The sequence below is a fragment of the Xiphophorus maculatus genome, chromosome 6 (genome assembly GCF_002775205.1).
Source record: "Xiphophorus maculatus strain JP 163 A chromosome 6, X_maculatus-5.0-male, whole genome shotgun sequence".
Lineage (NCBI taxonomy): Eukaryota > Metazoa > Chordata > Actinopteri > Cyprinodontiformes > Poeciliidae > Xiphophorus > Xiphophorus maculatus.
In genome coordinates this window covers 9,958,316-9,979,433 of record NC_036448.1, presented here as the reverse complement: position 1 = coordinate 9,979,433, position 21,118 = coordinate 9,958,316, and the positions used below count along the sequence as shown (strand labels likewise).

General features: G+C 37.6%; 1 protein-coding gene across 1 annotated transcript in view; it reads right to left on the bottom strand.

Moving 5' to 3' along the window:
- LOC102232428 (microtubule-associated protein 4-like) overlaps positions 1–21,118 on the bottom strand; it is an 80,850-nt gene that overhangs the window by 42,463 nt on the left and 17,269 nt on the right. Inside the window, exons 3-6 of the mRNA XM_023335044.1 lie at positions 16,957–17,043; positions 14,610–14,687; positions 12,934–13,176; positions 4,127–5,359 (exon numbers count right to left, since the gene is read on the bottom strand). Coding sequence (XP_023190812.1) covers positions 4,127–5,359; positions 12,934–13,176; positions 14,610–14,687; positions 16,957–17,043 — 1,641 coding nt within the window. The remainder of the gene's footprint in view (positions 1–4,126; positions 5,360–12,933; positions 13,177–14,609; positions 14,688–16,956; positions 17,044–21,118) is intronic.

Sequence of the window (21,118 nt, the reverse complement as noted above, 5' to 3'; positions counted from 1 at the left end):
TATTTCTTGTGGGTCAATTTGTTGAGAATCTCAAGCCATTTATCTTCATCAGCGAACAGCCACAGGTGCAGTTCCACCGGCCAACACCAGATGGCGCCAACGAGCAGGGCTGAGCGTCAACAACAACCTCCGTGCTTTACAGCTTACACTCACTGCACTGTAAGGATCTGTTTGCTACTTTACACAGCCATCCACAGCGCACATTGGTCCCCTGTGGAGTTCCATCTTATGTTTTTCACTTAATCTCAATTTCTCTGACTGGCTTGCAAAGACAAAACAATGTACAGAAAAACAAGGTCGCCCTTCCACACACATGCAAGGACAATATACAGCCGAACAGAGACTACTCAGCAGAGAGGACCATCACGTCGTCTCCTGCAAAGCAGCATACACACTTTTGCATGAGAAAAAACACTTGGGAGTCACTTTTTCATCTCAGGGGTAAAGCAGTTGTGCTCATCAATTATGTAGTTGAGAGAAAAGGAAGGGATAAAGGTGTATAAATAGTCAACTGATGGAGAGGGAGAATAAAAATAGAATATTCAAACAACTTTTTTCACTGATTTTCAGATAAGATGGTCAGTAAGAAAAGCACAGATCACTCTAGTTAGATCTCGATTCCTAGTTTGATTGTTTTTGTAACCAGTTCAACCGATGCTTAGGTAGGATTAGGCCTAAAAACGTCCGGCTGAGAAAAAAGTTGATGTCTTCAGTTAAAACACATTTTCACTTAAAGCATATGCAAGACTACAAACCTCAAGTGTTAAAACTGAACAGATATCCTCCTCCATTTTCTAGATAAGCAGCATTTCAGTCCTCCAACAATCACACCAGACAGCTTGAAACATTCAGATAATGTCTCAGATTGTTTTAAAAAGCATTAGAGGGAATCTAATTTCACCATACATGACATTGTGCAGTAACACTAAATCATTATCTGTGTAATTAATATTAATGTCAATGAGTATAATGAACAATGGACTCACATCCATTACAAGGAGATCTGTGTTTAAAATACTCAGTTACGTAAAACTAACCATGTATGAGAAAATAGTCTTGTGAACAACAACAAAATAATTTTAGTATTTAGTTTTTGCAAAACCATTAAGTCAAAAACACTGCGTTTCACTATTACATTTTTGAGTACCCGTTTTCAAAAACAGTTACCATTGCACTATAGGATAATAACCAAATTACTGAGTACAGCTTTTGATGTACTCTGGTAAAAAAAATCGGCATAAACAGAATCTTTCAGTGGAGCAGTCAGGCATTTCACAAAAACAAGTACATACAAACTCAAAGTTGTGAATAAAAGAGTGCATCACAGTTTTCTGAAAACTTATAGTAAGAATAGCTTTCATAAATGGGAGCGAAAATCCTTGGAGCCACACCTCAATGCAGCAGCTTTAAAATCATTTTCACATCAGATAATATCTGATTTTGATCTTGACCAAATCAATTCCTTAACTAGGAAAAGGCCAAATTCCTTAATAGGACACTGATTTAGACAATGTGCAACATTAGCCTTACATGTTAAAACAAAGCAAACTTAGAAACTCTCTGACCCATCATTAAATATGAGTCAGCTGTTCTTAATCAGTTCAGACATTTTTCAGTCTTATCACGTTGTTCAAATGCTTTACAGTACTTTCAAACTTTACGGTACTCTTCTCAATTTCAATATTCAAATTTGCAGACAAACTCTCGTCTTACCTGTAGACGGAAAGCAAGTAGTTGGCGGCGTCACGAAGAAAAAAAAAAACCAGAAGGGAGTGGGGAGGGCAGACAGAAAGAAAAAATAAACATTTTTAGTCCTCCCAGAATGAACCTGACTGTATCAAACAAAACACTGTCATGTTTAAGAATAAACTAGTGTTAGGCTTCTACCACAACATATGTCAGCTGTAGGAGTACGTAATAAAACGTCTTGAAGTTAAAGTTTTACTACAAGTTAAAGCCACAGTATGTTATTTTAATAAAACAATATGTTTTTAACATATTTGTTAACTGTCACTATAACGTGACAGTATAGAATGAAGTAAATCAAGCTCCTCCACCTTTTCCCAGCGCTCCTATTGCCATCTGCAGAAATACAACGCTCCTGGTCAAAAACAACCAATCCGAGTCAAGAGGAGGGTCTTAATTCTGTCAATCAAGCTGCTGTACATGATGCTCTATGTGCTAATGGCGGAGAAACAACTTGCCATTACAGGAAAACTGCCTATTCACCGTCAACAATGGCCATGCTAACTAGCCTGAGCATTCATGGCAGGCTTTGTTGAGGGGATAGAGATATAGTGAAGCTAGAGAGCAAGGACGAGGTGTGAGCAGCACATAAACGAGGGTGATTGACCCCTCTCCCGACTCTGATTGCTTGTTTCTGACCGATCGGTGTATTTCTGCAGAAGATAGTAGGAGGAGGCAGAGGAGCTAGATTGTTTCCTCAGATTATACGTCTCATATTCCACTACACAAAATACTAAACATCACAGTATAACTTTTTATTTTAAATAAAAGTTACATACTGCAGCTTTAAGAGATTTGTAACTATTTAACCTTAAACACGTCTGTTAAAATGTCAGTGAAAAAGATGAGAATCCAGATGAACTGTGGTTAGGTTTAACTTTTTACAAAAGTAATAAAACTGCATTCAATAACAATTTTTCCTGTACAATACTTGGATTCAGTTTGAATGCTCAGGTGAAAACTACATAACTACATAATGGAAGCACAAGAATATAATCATCTTAGGGTTTTTATTTTGCATGTGGATGATAGATTTGTAGGAGCTGCACCTTTCTATGACAGCAACAAGAGCAGAAAACCTTAGGTGAAATTCTTTGATGATTCCGATAAAATCATATATTATAGATTTTATGTAATCTATAAACTGAATGCAAATAAAGAAAATGTTTAACACTTTAACATAAAAGCTGAGTTGACTGGTCAAACATCAAGGTAAAAAAAACAATGCACTAGTCTTCTACATACAGGTGAATATTACTGTGCTCCTTTTTCTTCATCATCGGTTGTAAAATAACATAAAAAAGAGATATGTCTGTAGTAAAACTGCCTAAAAACTAGTAAAGCATTGTGCAAGTTGTACTTTCTCAAGTTATACTCTGTTTATGTTGATTAATAAAGTTACATGGAGCCATGCAAAGTTATTCATACCCATTTTATTGGGATTTGACAGACCATTAAAAAGCACCACCCAGCTTGGATGCGAGAGAAAAATGGGTGCATTTAATTCTTTCTTTCTTTATAAAAACAATTTGAGGACCATGTATCATTTCCCTTCCACTTCACAGTCGTCGGAAACTTTGAATTGGTCCCAATAAAATACACTGAATTTTGTTGTTGTAGTGTGGCATAATGTGGAAAGGTTCATGGATATGAATACTTTTGCAAGGCAATAAAGGCATATTAATGCTCTCTTACAGCACCAATTTGTCACTAAACAGTAAGTTAAGATCTAAGTGTTCAGAACACTAAAAAACGGCAACAGCAAATTGACTTTGCCATGCATGAACTTAGGTTAGGTATTTGCATCTATGGACAAAAAGGAAATGGCAGAGGGGTTAGACAGGCAGATGATATTCAGATGAAACAGTGGACACATGAACAAGCAGAGCAGCTATCTGAAGCAGCAGGTCAGGTAATACACTTGTTATGATCATGTAAACTTATACACATAAGCAGGCTGAGGAACATCAAATAAGAGAGTTCACACCCTTATGGGTTGGTTATTGAGGGCCCGACTACTACAAATATTGTTACATACACATTTGTCCCATACGCATGCCAGCAGTATGGAGAAGTCATGTCAGGACTCCAATATCTGTCCGATTTTCACTTTCCAAAAGTGTACTGAGGATTTTCTTTTCCTAAATAATAAGAATATATTGAAAACTAATACAAGAAGATCAATTTGTCGGGCCCTGGCTATTACACATCCAAAGAGGAAAGGATCAACCACCAAACAGGCCTGGTGCTCAATCCACAAACAGAGCCATGCATACGAAAAGACAAACAGTACTGCTTTCGACTATCCTAGCATAATTATAAACACTTCTGTTAAAATCAGTCCCAAAGGTCATTCTTATCTTTCCTGTAGTTCACCAACCTTCCAGAAGGGGAAGCTGTGTCGACGAGGACTCCTGGTGCTCTGAGTGTGCAAGAAAGGAGGGAGGGACTGCTCGGGTGATGGAGGAAGAAAGATTGGGTGAACTAAGAGGCATGCCTACACCTTTTTGGGGAGTGTCTGATGATGAGGAGGGGGTGGCTTCATTTTTAAAGGGAGCGGAGGAGGAACAAAGCAGGCTAGCAGAGGTGGTGGTCATGGGAGCAGGAGTACCTGGTAACGCTGCTGTTGCTGAACTAACAGCAGAAGCAGCAGTGGAGGACATGAATGTGCCTGAGGGGATAAAAGGCTCAGCATTGACATTGAGGGTTGATGCAACCGTTGCAGGAGCTGGGGGTGGTGGGTTGGTGGAAGGAGTCAAAGCAGGGTCTGGAGTGCTTTTAGAAGGGTTGAAAGCAGAGGGAGGTTGCAAAGCAGGCATGGCAGTTTCCATAGGAATGGACCTAGTTAGAGACACAGTGGCAACAGAGGGGGTGTTGGTGATGGGGGTCGTGGTCTGAGAGTCAGGGGTAGAGCCTGGAGGAGTCTGGAGGACTGAATCGAGGAAAGAGAAGGTCTGGGAGACTGGGCTCAGATTGTCCCCTGTCAGTAGCGCTAGACTTTCACTAACATCCCCACTTTTAGTGGCAGTATTAGTGGTAAAGCTACTGTTAGCCTCAGGCTTACTGGTTGAAACTTTTTCTTCATTTGGCTTTGGCCCATCTTTATTAGACAGAGGGTAATCTACTACACACATGGGTTCATAGGCACGTGGAGATGGATCTTCTACAAGGCTAACATGGGAGCAGTTAGTGAAACTTGTAGGTATTTGTTCAGGGGCTGTGTCAAGGGGAAACCTTGGGGCAACGGTAGCCGGTGTGGGGGAGACAGGTTGCTGGGGTGCGCCCCACTCCTCTGGAAGTCTTGCCCGACTCTTGGTCTTCCTGCCTTTTACCCTACCCCCTCCTCCACTCTCTCTGATTTCCCGCTCCCAGTTCTCCTCCTCATCTCTGTCGTCCTCTTCTTCCTGCATCCTGTGCTTGTCTGATCGGCCAGTGTTATTCTCCCGCTCATCCAAGAAGTCGTAGACCTCATCGCTGCCCTTCCTCTTCTTCTTCCGCCGCCGCAGCTTGCCAGTCTCTCCCCCTGTCCCCACTCTCTCTGGGCTGGGGGGCTCAGAGTTGGAGGATGTGGGACTGCTGTCGTCCATTGAGCCACTGGGAGAGAGGACGGGAGCTGCCGAGGGGGGAGGGTTTTATAAGAGGAGGAACCAATCATATACTGTCAGAGAAATATAGGCTAAACAGCCATCAGATTGTGGCTACCTTAAATGAACTGATTTTTAATGATCCTAAGGCTAATATGTTAACTTACTTAACTGTACAAGTTAAAGCATCTTGGGTGAATTGACTGCAAGCAGACAGCTTCAAACACATGAGTTTGTATTTGTCAATTTGTTTTCTTGCAGAAGTTGAACATTAGCTTGAGAACCAATGTAATACCTATGAATAGTAGATCCCACACAGGCATTGGTTAGCAAAAAGTCTCACATTACAAAGTTGCCAGAGATCCCACTTTTCCAAACACCAATTTCTAATATTTTGCTTAAAATTTTAATTAAATTTTTTATTATGACATATGTTAAATATTTCTACAGTGGTCAGGCTTTAAATGTGGGACAAACAAAAAAAATGTTGAAGAAAAAGATGGATGGAAAGATGAATGGATGGATGGTCTTCTTGATGCTTAAAGTTCTCTATCAAACTTCTCAGGGCTTCACAGAATATCTGGATTAATACTGCATAATTTAAACACAGGTGGACTCTACTTAATGTTAAGGTGGCTCTGAAATCAGCTGTACTGAATTTTATTTAGGGGCATCATAGTAACGAGAATTGATTACAAATACAAAACACACTTTCCACATTTTTATTCATAAAAAGGTGTCTGCTGCTCTAAGTTGTTCTATCAAATAAAACCTCATCAAAATGCACCTTTTTGATTGCAATGTCAAAATGTGAAGAAAAAAATTGATTCAAGGAGTGTGACTATTTTTCATAAGGCACTGTATTTAGCTGAGTATGGTTTGTTTTTTTGTCATTCTGTAATAAAAAACACTTTAAAATTCAGTTTGCAAAAAGAAACAGAAAAAAATTAATGCACCAAAACAAAAAAAATACCAAGATACATGTAATAAATGTTGATGGATGGATGGATGGATGGATGGATGGATGGATGGATGGATGGATGGATGGATGGATGGATGGATGGATGGATGGATGGATGGATGGATGGATGGAAATAACTTTTACTTAAAGAGATGAGGAATGCAATCTGGAAATACAAATATTTTTCCGAACTTTTTTTTATATTTTACGCTACAAATCTGAAAGGTGCTTAGATAATGACATGTATCACATCTGTCAGTTAAATGCAAATTTATAGTAAATTTGATTCCATTTTCATCTTTGAGCAGATATTTAAAACACCCATCGCACCAAGTATAACCTAGTGAGAGCGTAACTTTAGTACTTTGAATTTGATCCACATCTTGCACAAACGCAAAACCAAAATTTCCCACCAACTTACAAAGCTATTAAATTATGTTATCAATATTCTAAAAGTTACATTATGATTAGTCTTAGCTGTACTGTTTCTTTATTCCAGCAAAAAGGATCAAACAAGGTAAGAATGTGAACAGCATAGGCAATAAGTAAAGATCAGTCTAGTCCAGGATATATTTACTCTACAAAAGTATTTGTTTGTGGCCAAGATCACCGTCAAATACAATGAGAGCTGTCCACTTGACATCAATTCACAAAAGATGCATGCTAAGACAAACGGGGTTAATGACTTAACGTTATAATAAGATTGGCTTTATGGCTCTACTTTTTGTGCTTGGATGTAGTTAAGTGAGCATTTATACGAAAGACATTTTTATTTCCTGTGAGGATGGGATCTGAAGCTAAACGAAAGTGAAGTGAGTGAAGCTCACTTTAACAACACGTTTTAGGAAAACTAATCAATGTGACTCCGCTCAGTGTGCTTATATCTACAATTCAAGTGCCTGGATAAGACCAACTAGTAGCCTACAATCTAAAAAAAAAAAGCTTAGCAAACTCTGACAAACTGCCTCCATCTGTGTCTAAGAATGTTGTAGTTGTAGATGTTTTAAGTATGAAACAAATTTCTGCATTTTTGTTTTTTAAACACAAATCATCAATGCTTAGAATTGGACACATTTCACTACAAAATCTTTCTACAAAGCTCTAAGTAACTGATGCTTTCTATAGTCCGACTGCTGTTTGGGAAAAGGATTTATGATGATGTTGTAGGTGGTATTGTCTCATTTAAACACATCCAATTTACTTTTTTTAATCTCAACAGCTATTTTTTCTTTCCTCCTAGGAAATATTACATAAATGTATAGGTGATCAATATGTAGTTAAAATGGTGACAGGGAACTCAGTACTCAGTAGCTTGAAGTAGTTGTTTTCTACATGACCTGAACGCTCTCTCACGTCATTACAGAGCAAGTCTAGCAGACCTTTCTGTACAACGTAGCTTCTGCTTACTTAATATTCAATATTCACTCAATATTCAGCCTCAAACAGATGAATTCAGGTCTGATTCTAAAGTCTAATTAGCAGAATAGGTTGTGGTTAACTCAATGACAGAAACATTTCCTGTGTCCATGTAACTGGCCCATATCATCAACCCTTCACCACTGTTGCTATGACTGCTCTAATTTACTTTTTTTCTGATTATGGGACTGTGCATCATAACCAAGCATCTCTACTTTTGTAGAAGCCTAGGAGTGAATTTGTTGATCATCATCAATACATGGGAAACTTAAGTACCTTCTTAAATGTTTCTAGCTTGTAAATAATCTTTCTCAATGTACCATATAGGACTTAAAATCACTTAGAAATGGCCTAATAATTTTTCCCAGACTGACAGGCAGCAACGATTGTCCATCTAAAATCACTGTTGATGTTGTTCCTCATATTCCTCTGTGGATTTTGGACCAACAAAATAGACAGTTCAAATACCTGTACAGGACAGTAATCAATTTTCTTTTAAACAATGACTTTGAGATGATTAATAAAGAGATCGTGTTGTATTGAGTAGCTTTAAACATCTGAATAATTAAATTTGGCTAAGCTAAACTCTGGATGTGACTCATCCTTTTCTTTTAGACAACATTGTTGCAATCCGAGGGACCGAGCGGCTCCTGTGAATCAAGCAGGCACAGATAACGGAACAAACCAAGCAACGGGACCGTGAGCAAGCTAAACAAGACAAATCAATCAAATTCATAGCAAACAGGATGCAGCATGCATGATCAAATCAAACGCATGCATGTCTGAAGAATAACAACAACCAATGTACACACGGACACACTGAAAGGACATCTCAAACAAAAGGAATGGTATAAAGAACCACAAAATGAGGACACATACAGGCTTTGACAAAGCAAAGTATACATGACTTTATTTGTCTGTTTTATCTTTTGAATCAGTGCCTTGCAAAAATATTCATATTAGTTTTTTTGTGTGCGTTTCTTCACGATACAGCCGGAAACTTCAATGTATTTTACTGGGATTTCATTTGACAGTCCAACATAAACTAATTGTGAAGGAAACAGAAAAGGAAACATGGATTAAGAGACGTAAGAGAAAGCTCTGGCTGTCTGTGTGGGGTCATTGTCCTGAAGAAAGGTGAAGCTCTAGGAAGTAGTCTTTTGCATGTAAGCCACAAAGTTACATTTTTGGTCCCATGCGACAGTAGAACATCTTTTTAGAAATATTTGTTCCCTGCATATAACTTCTCATTGCTTTCTCTGCAGCTCCTCAAGTGTCACCATGGACCTATGGGCTGCTTCTCTGATTACTCCTCTGTCATTGGTCAGTTTAGGTGGACAGTCATGTTTTGGCAGGTCTGCAGGTACATTTTTGAATGATGGATTAAACAGTGTTCTTAGGAATAAGATTTTTGTTTTGAAATCAAATCCTTTTCTAAATTTCTCTACATCTCTATGCTTGAAGTCTCTGTTGTGTTTTTTGGACTTCATGATGCTGTTAACTCATTAATATTCTCCAACAAACCTCTTAGACTCTCAGAGGTTTGTTTAATACTTAATAAAATACGCACCGGTGGACTCTATTTGCCACTTAGGTGACTTCTGAAGCCTACTGTACTGAATTTTATTTAGGGGTATCAGAGTAAAAAGGATTGATTACAAATGTTTACCACAGTTTCGATTGTAAAAATATATACATATATGGTATATATAAACCATTTTATTTTGGTCTATCACATAGAAACTCATCAAAATACATTTTTCTGTTTTCGAAGTGAAAAATTTGAAAAGTTCAAGGAGTGTGGTTATTTATTTTATTTTTTACAAGGCACTGTATCTATTTGCATTTTTTTTTCAAATTACATTTCTTATTTTGTAATAAGCACTTTACAGGTCTGGTTTGCAAAAAAAAAAGAAAAATATGATTGGACCAATATCAAAAATAAGACATAAGTATAAAATATACTTTGAGTTTTTCTACAATACGTTTCTAGATCAGTTTTATCGTTCTGTTCCCAGCTTGCTCTTTAGAGGGTCTTACATCACTACATATTAGTGAAACTAGAAAACGGCACATTTCCCTTTAAATCTGCCTCCCTTTCCTACATTGTAAATTAAATGAAGTTGCTATTTTCTCCCTGTGACGTGAAGCTCCAATCTGCTATAAACAGACAGCTGGGATATCGTCATCTATTGTTAATGTCATGTGGTTTTTAATGGGTGCTCCTCCTAGCTTGAACTCTGGTGAATTGCCAGAAATTACATTAATGTTTGAGCACTTGTTGCTTCAGAAAACCAAGAGATAAGCTCAAAATTTGTGCAAAAGAGGGTTCATGCTGAGGGTGAATGCAGAGTAGCGCCGCAGGAGCACAGTGAGTAAATCTGCCAGTAGCTGAAATACCACAAAGAGCGGAGCATGATGAGATGACCAGCTGCATGTTGGGTACATTTATTTTCAGAATCCTGCAAAAGTTAAAACCCTTGCATTCAACTTTTACTCAAAAACAGCCATATTACATTAAAAGGCAAAAGTCTGCAGTATGAGAGGGATAGCTTATCAGTTATTAATTACAAGCAAAAAGATTTATGATGAAGCTCTTTGATATTATGTCCAGCACTGCAAAGAGAAAAAAAAACTCTTCCTCACCCTGTTTTTCTATAATATGATCATAACTTCCAAATAAATCCACAATGTAATAACCTACATTACATTTTCAGGTAAGATATTTGATTTAGTATTCCTAATTTCAAGATGTACTGTTTCTGACAGAATTTGACAAATTTATCAGCATCTTTATTAATGATGTGTTAAACAGAAAAAAAACAGCACAATTGTTGGGACCCCTTTCCCCCCTGTTTTAAACCGACGCATAATTTACATTTATACTTCAAACTAATCGAAATGTCTAGGGAATTTCATTTTTCAGTCTATGATTTCTGTTTTTCCTGGGGTACTAATGAGATGCTAAACAAATGCAACTCTGCCAAATATGGGAAATGTTAGAACATGCCATTCAAGTCAATTAGGTGTGTGTTGATGTTAAGAAGACATTAAAAGGCTGGAAGAAAAAAAAAACTCACATAAACTTTGCCGTATAGTCAGATCAATAATCAAAAGTAGAACTTATTTTTACTTTGCCCCCAAAGGAGGAGGATGGCAGGAAAAGATAAAAACATGCCAAAGTAAGATTCTCTGTTCAACCACTTCCAATTTAAACCCTTTAACCGGAACCATTTGCTTAGACCAGCCAAAAACTTTTCAGCAACAAATAGTCTAATGGGCAGGTACCAACAATTGTGCTACAGGTAATTTTGATTAGAAAAATAAATAAATAAAAAACACACTATTTATTTGTTTTTTGTTAGTTTATTCTCTACATGGGAGAGAAGTCTTAAATTAAAGGCTGAGGGTTTTTTTTTAGTAATGAAACATTACATTGACAAAACAATACTTCATTTTAACGCTTTTCATGCCTTTACTAGGAGCGTCGACAGATTCGACTCCACACAACGACTGCAGGTGTTCTGCATGAGGGCAGAGTCAGCCCAGCTCAGAGTTTTAAAATAGCAGCACGTTGTTATATCACTTCAATCTCTTCCTGAAAAATTAATGGGGGATAGGAAGGTATTTTTAGACTGAAACAAACAGAGCTGCCCGTCTCATTTATTAAAAGATCATTAAAGCAGAAACCTCCAGCAATGTTGCTGCAGTGACAAAACCGCAGGGCAAACACATGCTGGTTCCCTTGCTCATATTTTGGTTTTTGGGAGAAACAATTTAACTTTTCTTTTAAGCATATATGAGTCTCACTAATCCATCAACAATAAGTGATCCAAAATCATGGATGCTAAGCTACAAAAAAAAGCTGCTCATTTGAATGTGAAACACACATTCAGGCGAGTCTGACTGGAATTCAAAATCGGGCCTAGATGATGAAATCAGTATTGGCGGCATTGCATGGCTTCTCTCCCCCGTTCTAAAAATGGCAGCTTTCATGATGTACGCCCCCCTGAGTATATGCTTTTGTTGCTTGGCAACAACAAAATTAGCAGACGCGCCGCTGTTAGTTTCATCAACGAGCAACTAATCATGTTACACATTAAAAATGTATAATTAATGGCCCCTTCAAGCCCTATTACGAAGATTTGCTTTCTCTTTGCTGTGCAGCAAATAAAAAAAGACGTAAAAACTTGCTTACTGTCGCTGGACAAATTGACAGAATGTAAAGCCGTGAGCCAGACAGAGACTAGAGAAACAGAGCTGAGGGTGCTCCGGTGACAATGGAAACAAGAAGAAAAGACTGCCCTCTGCTGCTGAAAGCCTGCCCAGTGTGATCAAGCTGATTTTTTTCTGTCCCTTCCCTGCAACACAGACCCAGCCAGCTCCACTTTTCACTGCGGTCAGTTTAAATTTACAGCATGAGAAATGAGCTTTGATCTTAAGTTCTTTAATAACCTAAATCTGAGTCATTTTCCAGCCTGCAAAAAGGTTAAACAAATTAACACACAATGCCCTGCTAAAGTGTTCATACCTTTTGAACTTCTTCTCATACCGACACAACCACAAACTTCAATGTAATTATTTGGGATTTTATGTGACAGACCAGCACAACATACAGCATAATTGTAAGGTGGAATGAAACAAATTTTTTAAAAGGTTTTTACAAAAAATAATCTGTAAAATGTGGCAATCATCAGCAAATTTTAAAGGTCACCCAGCAGCTAAACAGAGATCACTTGAGTGTAATTTGGTCTCAGAATAAAACCAGCTGTTCTGTGAAGGTGATAGAGGTTTGTTAGAAAACACAAGAAAGTAAAAAGGTAAAAGATAACAGGTCAGGGTTAAAGTTATGAAGAAGATTAGAGCAGAGTTAGAATAAAAAGTAATCTCCCAATGTTTGGACATTTCTCTTTAATCCATCACCTCAAAATAGAAAGTGTGTGGAACACAAACAAACCTAAAAAGACATGGCCGTGGACCCGAACCGAAAAAGCCAATAGACCCAATGTTAAATTAAAAAAAGAATGGACAAAGCTTCCTGAGACACACCTCAAAAGAACCACACAAATTCAAAATAAAAACATTCAGGTTTGTGGTTGTAAAACGAATAAATAGTAAAGGGGTGTGAATATGTTTGTAAGGCCCTGTATTTCATGCCTCCATCCTCTTTCTAAATGCCTCCAATTCCTTATTCCCCAGTCAGCCGCACATGCAGCATTCTGATACCTGCAGATGGATCCATTGAGTGGATTCCTGGGCCACCGGACGAAAACGGATCGCTGGTTTTGAAAGTGTTGCTTCCGCTGAGGCTAGTGGCGGTTTTGTTCTCCACACTAAACAGCCCGGAGCTCTTCTGGGTGTCCATAGCAGGACTAATCCCAGTGTGGCCCAGACTAGAGGTCATAGTGGTCTGGAATGGTGGCAGGCCGGACCCCATGGTCCCACCCATCCCAGACTGAGAGAATCCTGCTGGAGAAACAGAGGACACAAAAATAGATTATCAGTCAGTAGGCAAACAAAGACAGTCTTGATGAAAGTCACATATACACACTTTCGATCCAAATAATTTTGAAGACAAAAAAAGCAAATACAGTCCATGATTCAGTAGAACCAACCTCAATAGTGACAAATTGCTGCAGAAGCAAACTAAAACAAAATGACAGGCTATGAATCTCTTACAGAAGACGAAAATAAGTCAGTGCTGAAAGAAATCAGCTCAACAAACTACTGAGATATATCAAATTCTGTACTCTGTCTCCTTTATAGAAACACTGTGTGAATGTAATATGTTGACATTGTGTACATTTTTTTAAAAAAAGAATAATTGTAAATATTTGTATTTAGATTAGACTAGCTCTGCTAGGGATACCGTACATTTTCTGTAATGAAAATGTGAAATAGCCTCAACTGCAAAAGTTTGACAATGTAGTCACAATGTATGCTCATGTCGTTTGATAAAGTGGACATTTATTTTAAAACTACAGCGAAGATAGATGTCAAAAGGGGTTGATTGATGTTTTATTTAAGCATCCGTTTGAAGATTCATGAGGGAAAACGAAAGCTATAAAAACAGAAATAAAACAGAAGGTAAGGACGAATGTGTGTGGAGCAGCAGATTTCTAGGACAAAGATAGAACCTGTAATGCAGTGACCCACATACTGTACGTATGGGCAGGTCAGAGACTGAAGCAATACACAGATGCGAAGTGTAAACAGTGCACAAGTGCAACAATTGCAAAGCAGCGACTTGCAACAAGGTTCTGACTTGCGCCCTTTACCCTCTACGTTGTTCATGTGGCAAAATACCTTTCAAACCTTAAAAATCCCCTAAAATTATTGTCCAGGTAAGTTGAAACCCTAAAACCTTGAACGAAATTGGTACATAACGTGTGCAATAAAATTATCACATGCAGCGCGTAGCAAAAGCGTTCATATTCCTTAAACTTTTCCACATATTGGAATGTTACAAACACAAAATGTGTGTTTTAATGTGATATAGAAATGCAAAATTAGCATATCTTGACTTTAATGCAAAAAAATATATGCGAGATGCTTTCCATTCAATCTAACAGAGCAAAATATTTATGTCGGACTGAACTCACAAATCTTGCCTGAAAACTTACTATCAAAAACATGCAATTGGAAATACTGCAAAATTAGGTTCTACATTATATTGTCTCTGGAAACCTGAACGCAAATGGTTTCCCACAGTTTTATGACTTTTTTTTTTTTAAAAAGAAGAAGAACGGCTCTGTTGATCTGAGCACAAAGTGAGGTTTGCGTTTCTAACATGACAAAATGTCCAACAGTTCAAGGGGTCTGAATACTTTCGCAAGGAAATGTAAAATTAGAGCGCAGGTGGAGCCGTCATTTAAAGCAGGGGTTAAAAAAGTGAAGTGGACCTAGAAATGAATCAGGCATGCTGCTGTCCTTTGTCTTGTTCAGGCTCCATTGTCCTGTCATCCCACCCATCACTGGACCTGAGGGAGACAGAGACGAGCAAAATGGGAAGAAGAACAATAGGGACAGAGGGCCAAAGAGAGAAGCAACAGAAAGACTGAATCATAACCAACAGTTTGAAGTGAAACAGATTAACGGCACATGATGGCACATACCAACAAACGGACAGAGCGAATGTCATTTCAAATGAAGACATGATTGTATTCCTATACATTAGAACTATACATGCTTCATTTTAAAGCTCACAAATGTGCTTTTTTTCAGTTTCAACCTTCTTCTCCCTTATCCTTCCAGTATAAAAAAAAAAGAAACACCACTGTGCTCTGCTTTGCATTTACAATCCTCAGTCCTGGAAGAATCCACCTGGGAAATTTTTGGACCAGCCTGAAAATGGATTTGTATTTACAGCACACTATTTCGGCAGGCAATATGTTCTTGCTGAACTGCACTTGAAGTGCTGTTAGCTGTGCTTTTAAAAAGCTACGCTCAGCCTGTTAACAGTTTCAATGTGACATATGGGATTTTGTAAGGTAATAATTTCCATGAACAGTAACTGTATGGGAATATAAAGTTGTGCCCTGCAAAAGGATTCTACTTCATATTTTCTCATGTAACAAACACAAACTTCGATATAGCTTATTGGAATGTGAAATAATAAGAAGTACTTGCAATACTTCTTATTTGGAAGTATTTTATGTATAATTTTCAGTAATAATGTCCCAATACAATATTTTTCTCAATGGGTCTCTGCAGCTCCTCAGCTGTTTGAACTTGCAAGTCTTTTAGATTTGCAGCTACCTTATGTTTTTGGATGATGGCACTGTAACAAGGTAGCCTTTTGCGGTTGGATTTTACAGTGAGGATGAAGCTTTGAGGCAGAGTCAGGTGGAAACAGCAGTGGTTTTATTCTTCACACAAAATCAACAACACTTCACAGGTGAAACTGCAGTCTTAAATAGTCCCAGCTGTGACGGACCAAACCACCCCCAATTCACAGGGGAATCTCAATTCATCAATCTCCACCTACTTAATTAAAATACCTTTTACTAAATACAAACATTTCCATTTACTTTTTATAAATATTTTATGTTTTATCATTACACCATAAAGAAACACCACAAACCCCATAAACAATTCCCCCCCACACTTTTCAGTGGCCTCTCCCGGAAGTTATATATGGTGTCTGGACCTCTGGGACAGTATTTGTCCAAACACCCTGGAGAGGACACAGAAAAGACAGGTGAGTCACTCTACATTAGCACTCCACACCTAACAGATTATGCACAAACATTTGCTCAGTTTTACCCACCAGTAGCTCATTGCTCTGAGTAACAATTATCCTCCCTCCACAGGCAACCACCTCACCTCTCAATGAGGAGCAGCTGTGCAGAGCCCAGAACAAAAAGGCTACATGCTAATCTCTAAAAATACTCAATAAACACAATTAAAACTTCTTGTGTGCAAATTGTTATTGATGTGCAAATCTATGCTTAAAGCGCAGTGCTAAATAAAGTGCTTGTTAATAAAGTGCAAAAAGTACTTTTAAAAGTGCTATACAGTGATTTAAGTAAAAATAGTCCCAATAATGAAGATCTCTTCATTACAGGTACTATGAGAGATGTTTAAAGCTGAATACTTTTGGAAGATTCTGCAAACATATTATTAGTTGTTAACAATAATGCACAATTATTGTCAGAATTATCAGCCATGACTGTTAACATAAATGCTGAATGAACCAACCTACGACTCCATAGGGATGCACCGTCATGAAAATATTTGATCTGGCCGATAACCAATTTTAACCAATCTCATGTAATTTTTACTACCATGTCAACATCGCTGCTCCTCTGCTTCAGTTAAACTCCCCACAATCTTGCGCTGCATCACTATCAGTGTCACATGACCAACAAATACCACATGACCAATCGATTCCCCTCCACCTCCAGAAACAAACGGCCACAAGATGGAAATAAATACCTATTGTTAATATCAGTTTAATTTATCACGACTAATATCGGCTAATACGGATGTTGGTGCCAATATGTTGTGCATTTCTAACTCCATATCTTTTTGGTAGAAGAGGATTCAGACTATTCAAAATTTAATTTCTGCTATATTCAAAATTTAATTTCTGCTAAAAAAGCAAACTGTTGATGAATATTCCTCAAACACAAATCTGCAATCAAAAGTGTAACACAGCTTAATTATATTTCGTCATTAATATTAATCTCCTCAGCTATGTTTCAGTGAATGAGCAGTGCAGAGAGCGTCAACTTTCTAATCCCTCACCGGACAGGTAGTCGGAGCCGAAGGCGGGCTGTCCTGGGGGGTCCTGGCGTCCAACAGAGGACATCATAGAAGACATCAATCCAGAACCTGAAGAAAATCAATTCAAGATTAATGCCAAACCTTTGACTTTACAGACTTGCATGCAGCAATGATAAACATTATTTACATTTTTTGAATCTTATGGTTTTCTACAAGCACTGCCTAATGTGGAATAATGGGATCATTTAAACAGACATAAGCTACAAGAGCACTTCTAAGAAATAAACTCTGATTAGTTTGGAGTAACTTATCCTTCACCCAGATCTCATATTTATTTGAAAACTCTTCACACAGCGAGTGAGGCGGCCTGAACTCTGCAGGTAGATATTCATGCGTCGCCCCGTCAGCTGTTTGCTGCTTCACTAAAACCACCTTCTCCACACTGAGCGTGTGCGCATGGTACATCGCTTGACATTGAGGTGAGCAGACGACATGTCGCTGAAGGGGACATAGCCATGGTTACGCACAAGAGGAAGACAGCATCAGCGGTTCCCTTGGTAACGCGTGCTGTCAGCTGATGTGACTTAGAGAATTGATACACACACAGATACGCTGAGGCATAGATCAAAAATACACACATTTTAAACTCTGCTCTGGACGATATGATTTAACAGTAAGGGGAGAATTTGCTGCACCGACTCCATTAGCTCATATAGAGCAGCTCGATAAAAACGCTGTTAACTAAACAACGTGAGTTGAAACTCACCCGGGTCCATTATAGAGAATAATGAACTTCGTACTAAGCACTTTAAAAGTTAATTTGATTAAAGTCTAAAAGCCAGGAAGAATAGTATTAATTACCAGATATTGTCAAGTGTACAACTGACATTTATTAGTACCAATCCAAAAAACAGAACGGTTCTAATAGACCTGCCACTAAAAAATAGAGAACGCCAACATAAATAAATAATCAGATTTAAAATATCAGTAGACATAAAGTTCTCAATACACAAAACTACAATTCTATGATAATCAAACTAAGCCTAAAATGCATAGAAATAACTACTTTTGATGCTTTTTTTAATATTCACAGATGTTATGATTGATATCATTTACTATTTATGTCAAAATGATGAAGTAGATCAGCTTGAAAGTCTAATTGAGGTCATTTCCAGAGGTAAATCAGGGAGCCAGTGCAATATTCGTCATGTTCTCCAAGTTTCTTTAATGCTGCACTCATTTCATAAATCAAAGAAAATCGTTTTAAGGTTTTAAAGGATTTAGATTGGAGGAATCACATGGAAAAGGTGTTATGAAATAAATAAGTAGAAGACACTGGAATTATGCAGCCCTTTACATCCTTTCAGAGACAAAAGATATGTTGTCTACACATTTAAATTTTCATCATATCAAAATAAAAAACAAACACTTGCAAGAGTACATTCTGTTAATTTCACTACATGAATATTTGATTTCAAATGTAGAGTGCTGGCTGTGTGAAATCTGCATAACTCAAACATCTCAGGCCTCTGAGGATGTGAAACTGTATGATTTGTCTACGATTCTCATCAATATTAAATGCTTGCACAATATCTGCTCAATTAAGATATTTACAAAAGTGTTTCAGAACTGAAAGGACATGCAAACACTTTCACTAAGTGTTTTAAACAGAATTTTGGGGTTTCTTTATATGTAACATAAACAGCGCAGGGCAAACTGCCATTATATTTGTATAAGGATAGCATAGTTGTGCCATAAGTTGAAATATATAGGTTTCTTATGGACAGTGGAGAATTTTTCCAAGTAAACTGAGATATGTATCTGTCCATGGTGCTGAAATGTAATTTAAGGTAAGTGAACATTACAGCATTTCCTCAGAGGCACATACAGCATGACTGGTTTCGCATACCATAATGCTTTAAAGCTGTTTTCTATCATTAGAAACGAGGACACATATTTTTAGTACCGGGCACCACATCAGTGTAATTGTAAATACATCCTGAATAATTCAGCATGAAGCAAGCACCAGTGAAGGTGCAAAGGATCGAAACACACACACACACGCACACACACCCACAGAGAGAAACATGTAGAGAACACTGAAACTGCAAAGTCACTGAAGACAGAAAACAACACAATCATTTTCTTCCATTGCTATTCGACAGCAACATTTTCCTGTTTAATGTCCATTTTCACTGGAATCGATCAAAACTAAAGCAATTTCCTGTTTTTTTCTTCTTATATGCAATGTAAGATAACTTGAAATTGGAGTCCTGGGGTTACAATTATTTGTGCTGGATTTTAAAACCATTAAGCCTTAAGTTAGCATTAAACCTTTTACAAATGTTTCTATTTCTCTTCCGTCTTAGCAGTGACAGGAGAGCAACACTGAGCAGTAGTAATAATAACCTCAATTTTCTTTAAATAAAAAAAATGAGGAGAAATGAAATCACAGTATTTACACATTCATCCATGAAATCCATTGCTCCATTCATGGATATACTGTTACCATGATTACCTTACCATGAAACACTTTGGTTGAACTTAGATAGGAATCTGCAGGTATGAGATTGCCATGCTATGAGAACTTTGAGTAAAAAAGAAAAAAATATATATCACAGGATTACAGAGAAGTATAAAACACTTTGTGTAATCCTATGAAAACACAATTTCCACAATTATTACAAATGTCTGACACAATCTTATGGTTTTTTTCTTCTTTTTTTTTTTGAAGCTGTAACATTTTTAAATGATGCTACATGCTACTGAATAAGGAACAATTACATTTAGGCAAAAAAGGGTGATACTGCAGTGAGAAAAAAACTACCGGAGGGAGGTGCGGGGGGAGGGGAGCAACGACTTTGTGTCTGAGGAGTTTATTTTAGGAAATTTGCTAGAAGGATTCTTCTTTTCTCTCTCCCTCCATGTCAGATATTTAGACACTGTTCGAGTGCAGGCACCGTCTGAACCCAGACAGTCATCCAAGGACACCAGCCTGCTGCAGATCTTAGTCAAACACCTTCTTGTTAAAAAATAGTACATCTGACTGGATAGGCACTAGCATCCCACAAGCCTGCAGGGATTAAGGTACAGAAAACAGGTGGATAAATGGATTTTATGTTCTTTCCGCATCACTTATCAGGGGACTCTTTCAAATCTTCTTCAAGCAGAAAAAAAAAACACAAACACAAACATCTTTGTCCGGTTTAAAGTCAAATAATTTGTTGGGCTTCCCACAGTGTTCAGAGGGAATTAAATCAGTGAAGTTCAGCACTACGTGTTGCACCATTAACTCTTCCACTTGCATAAATTAAACTCTGCCTGATAAGTTTCACATGAGTTGAATGAAACATAAACTGTGAGTTAGAAGCCTGAAGGACAGAAGGTTATTTAGGATCCTTAAGATTCTCTATTTTGATAATTACTACATACTTCTTGCAAGTCTTGTTAAAAAAAACTAGGATGAGAAGTTGACCAAAGTCTGTCGTTTACTACATGCTACAATGTAGCATTAGCATAAGACTGGGTGAATGACTAACTGTAGTGTGAAGCATTTAGTGCTATGCAAGTACAAACCATTCTTATGCATCTATCTTTTAAAGTCTTATTTGATCTCAACTTGGGTTAACTCAGGAGTTCTTGAGTTAACCCAACTACTACTTTGTAGTTGAGCTGCTTTTGAATGAGTGATTGAGTTTCACTAATTCGTTGACAAGAGTCGATTAATAGAGATTTAATCTCGGGCTCCACCTTCATCGTTTTTACATAGCACCAATTTGGTACTCAGTAAAATAAGCAACGGCTACTGGAACTGAGTGGAGCTGCAGAGTAAAATAACATTTTTTTCCTTCAGACCACAGTATTCAAATGTTGTCCAAGTTGCTCCATTTGAATTGATGAATTGTATTTTGTGAGGGATATGAACATATATGTAATTTGGTTCACTGAGTGCAGCTTCCAGAGGGCAAGAGAACGGCTGACACTGCATTCACATGCAAGTCATGATTCTCCAACAAGGTCATGGTGAGCGATTTACTGTTGACATGCTTATGAGAATATTTAGGCTATTATTACATTTCCTGTTTGCTTTTTAACTAGGAAACAATAACATCCAGTGAATAAAACTGTAAATATAATAAACAGATTAAGGTTTAGTCCAATTTTAACTAATATGTTTGCAACA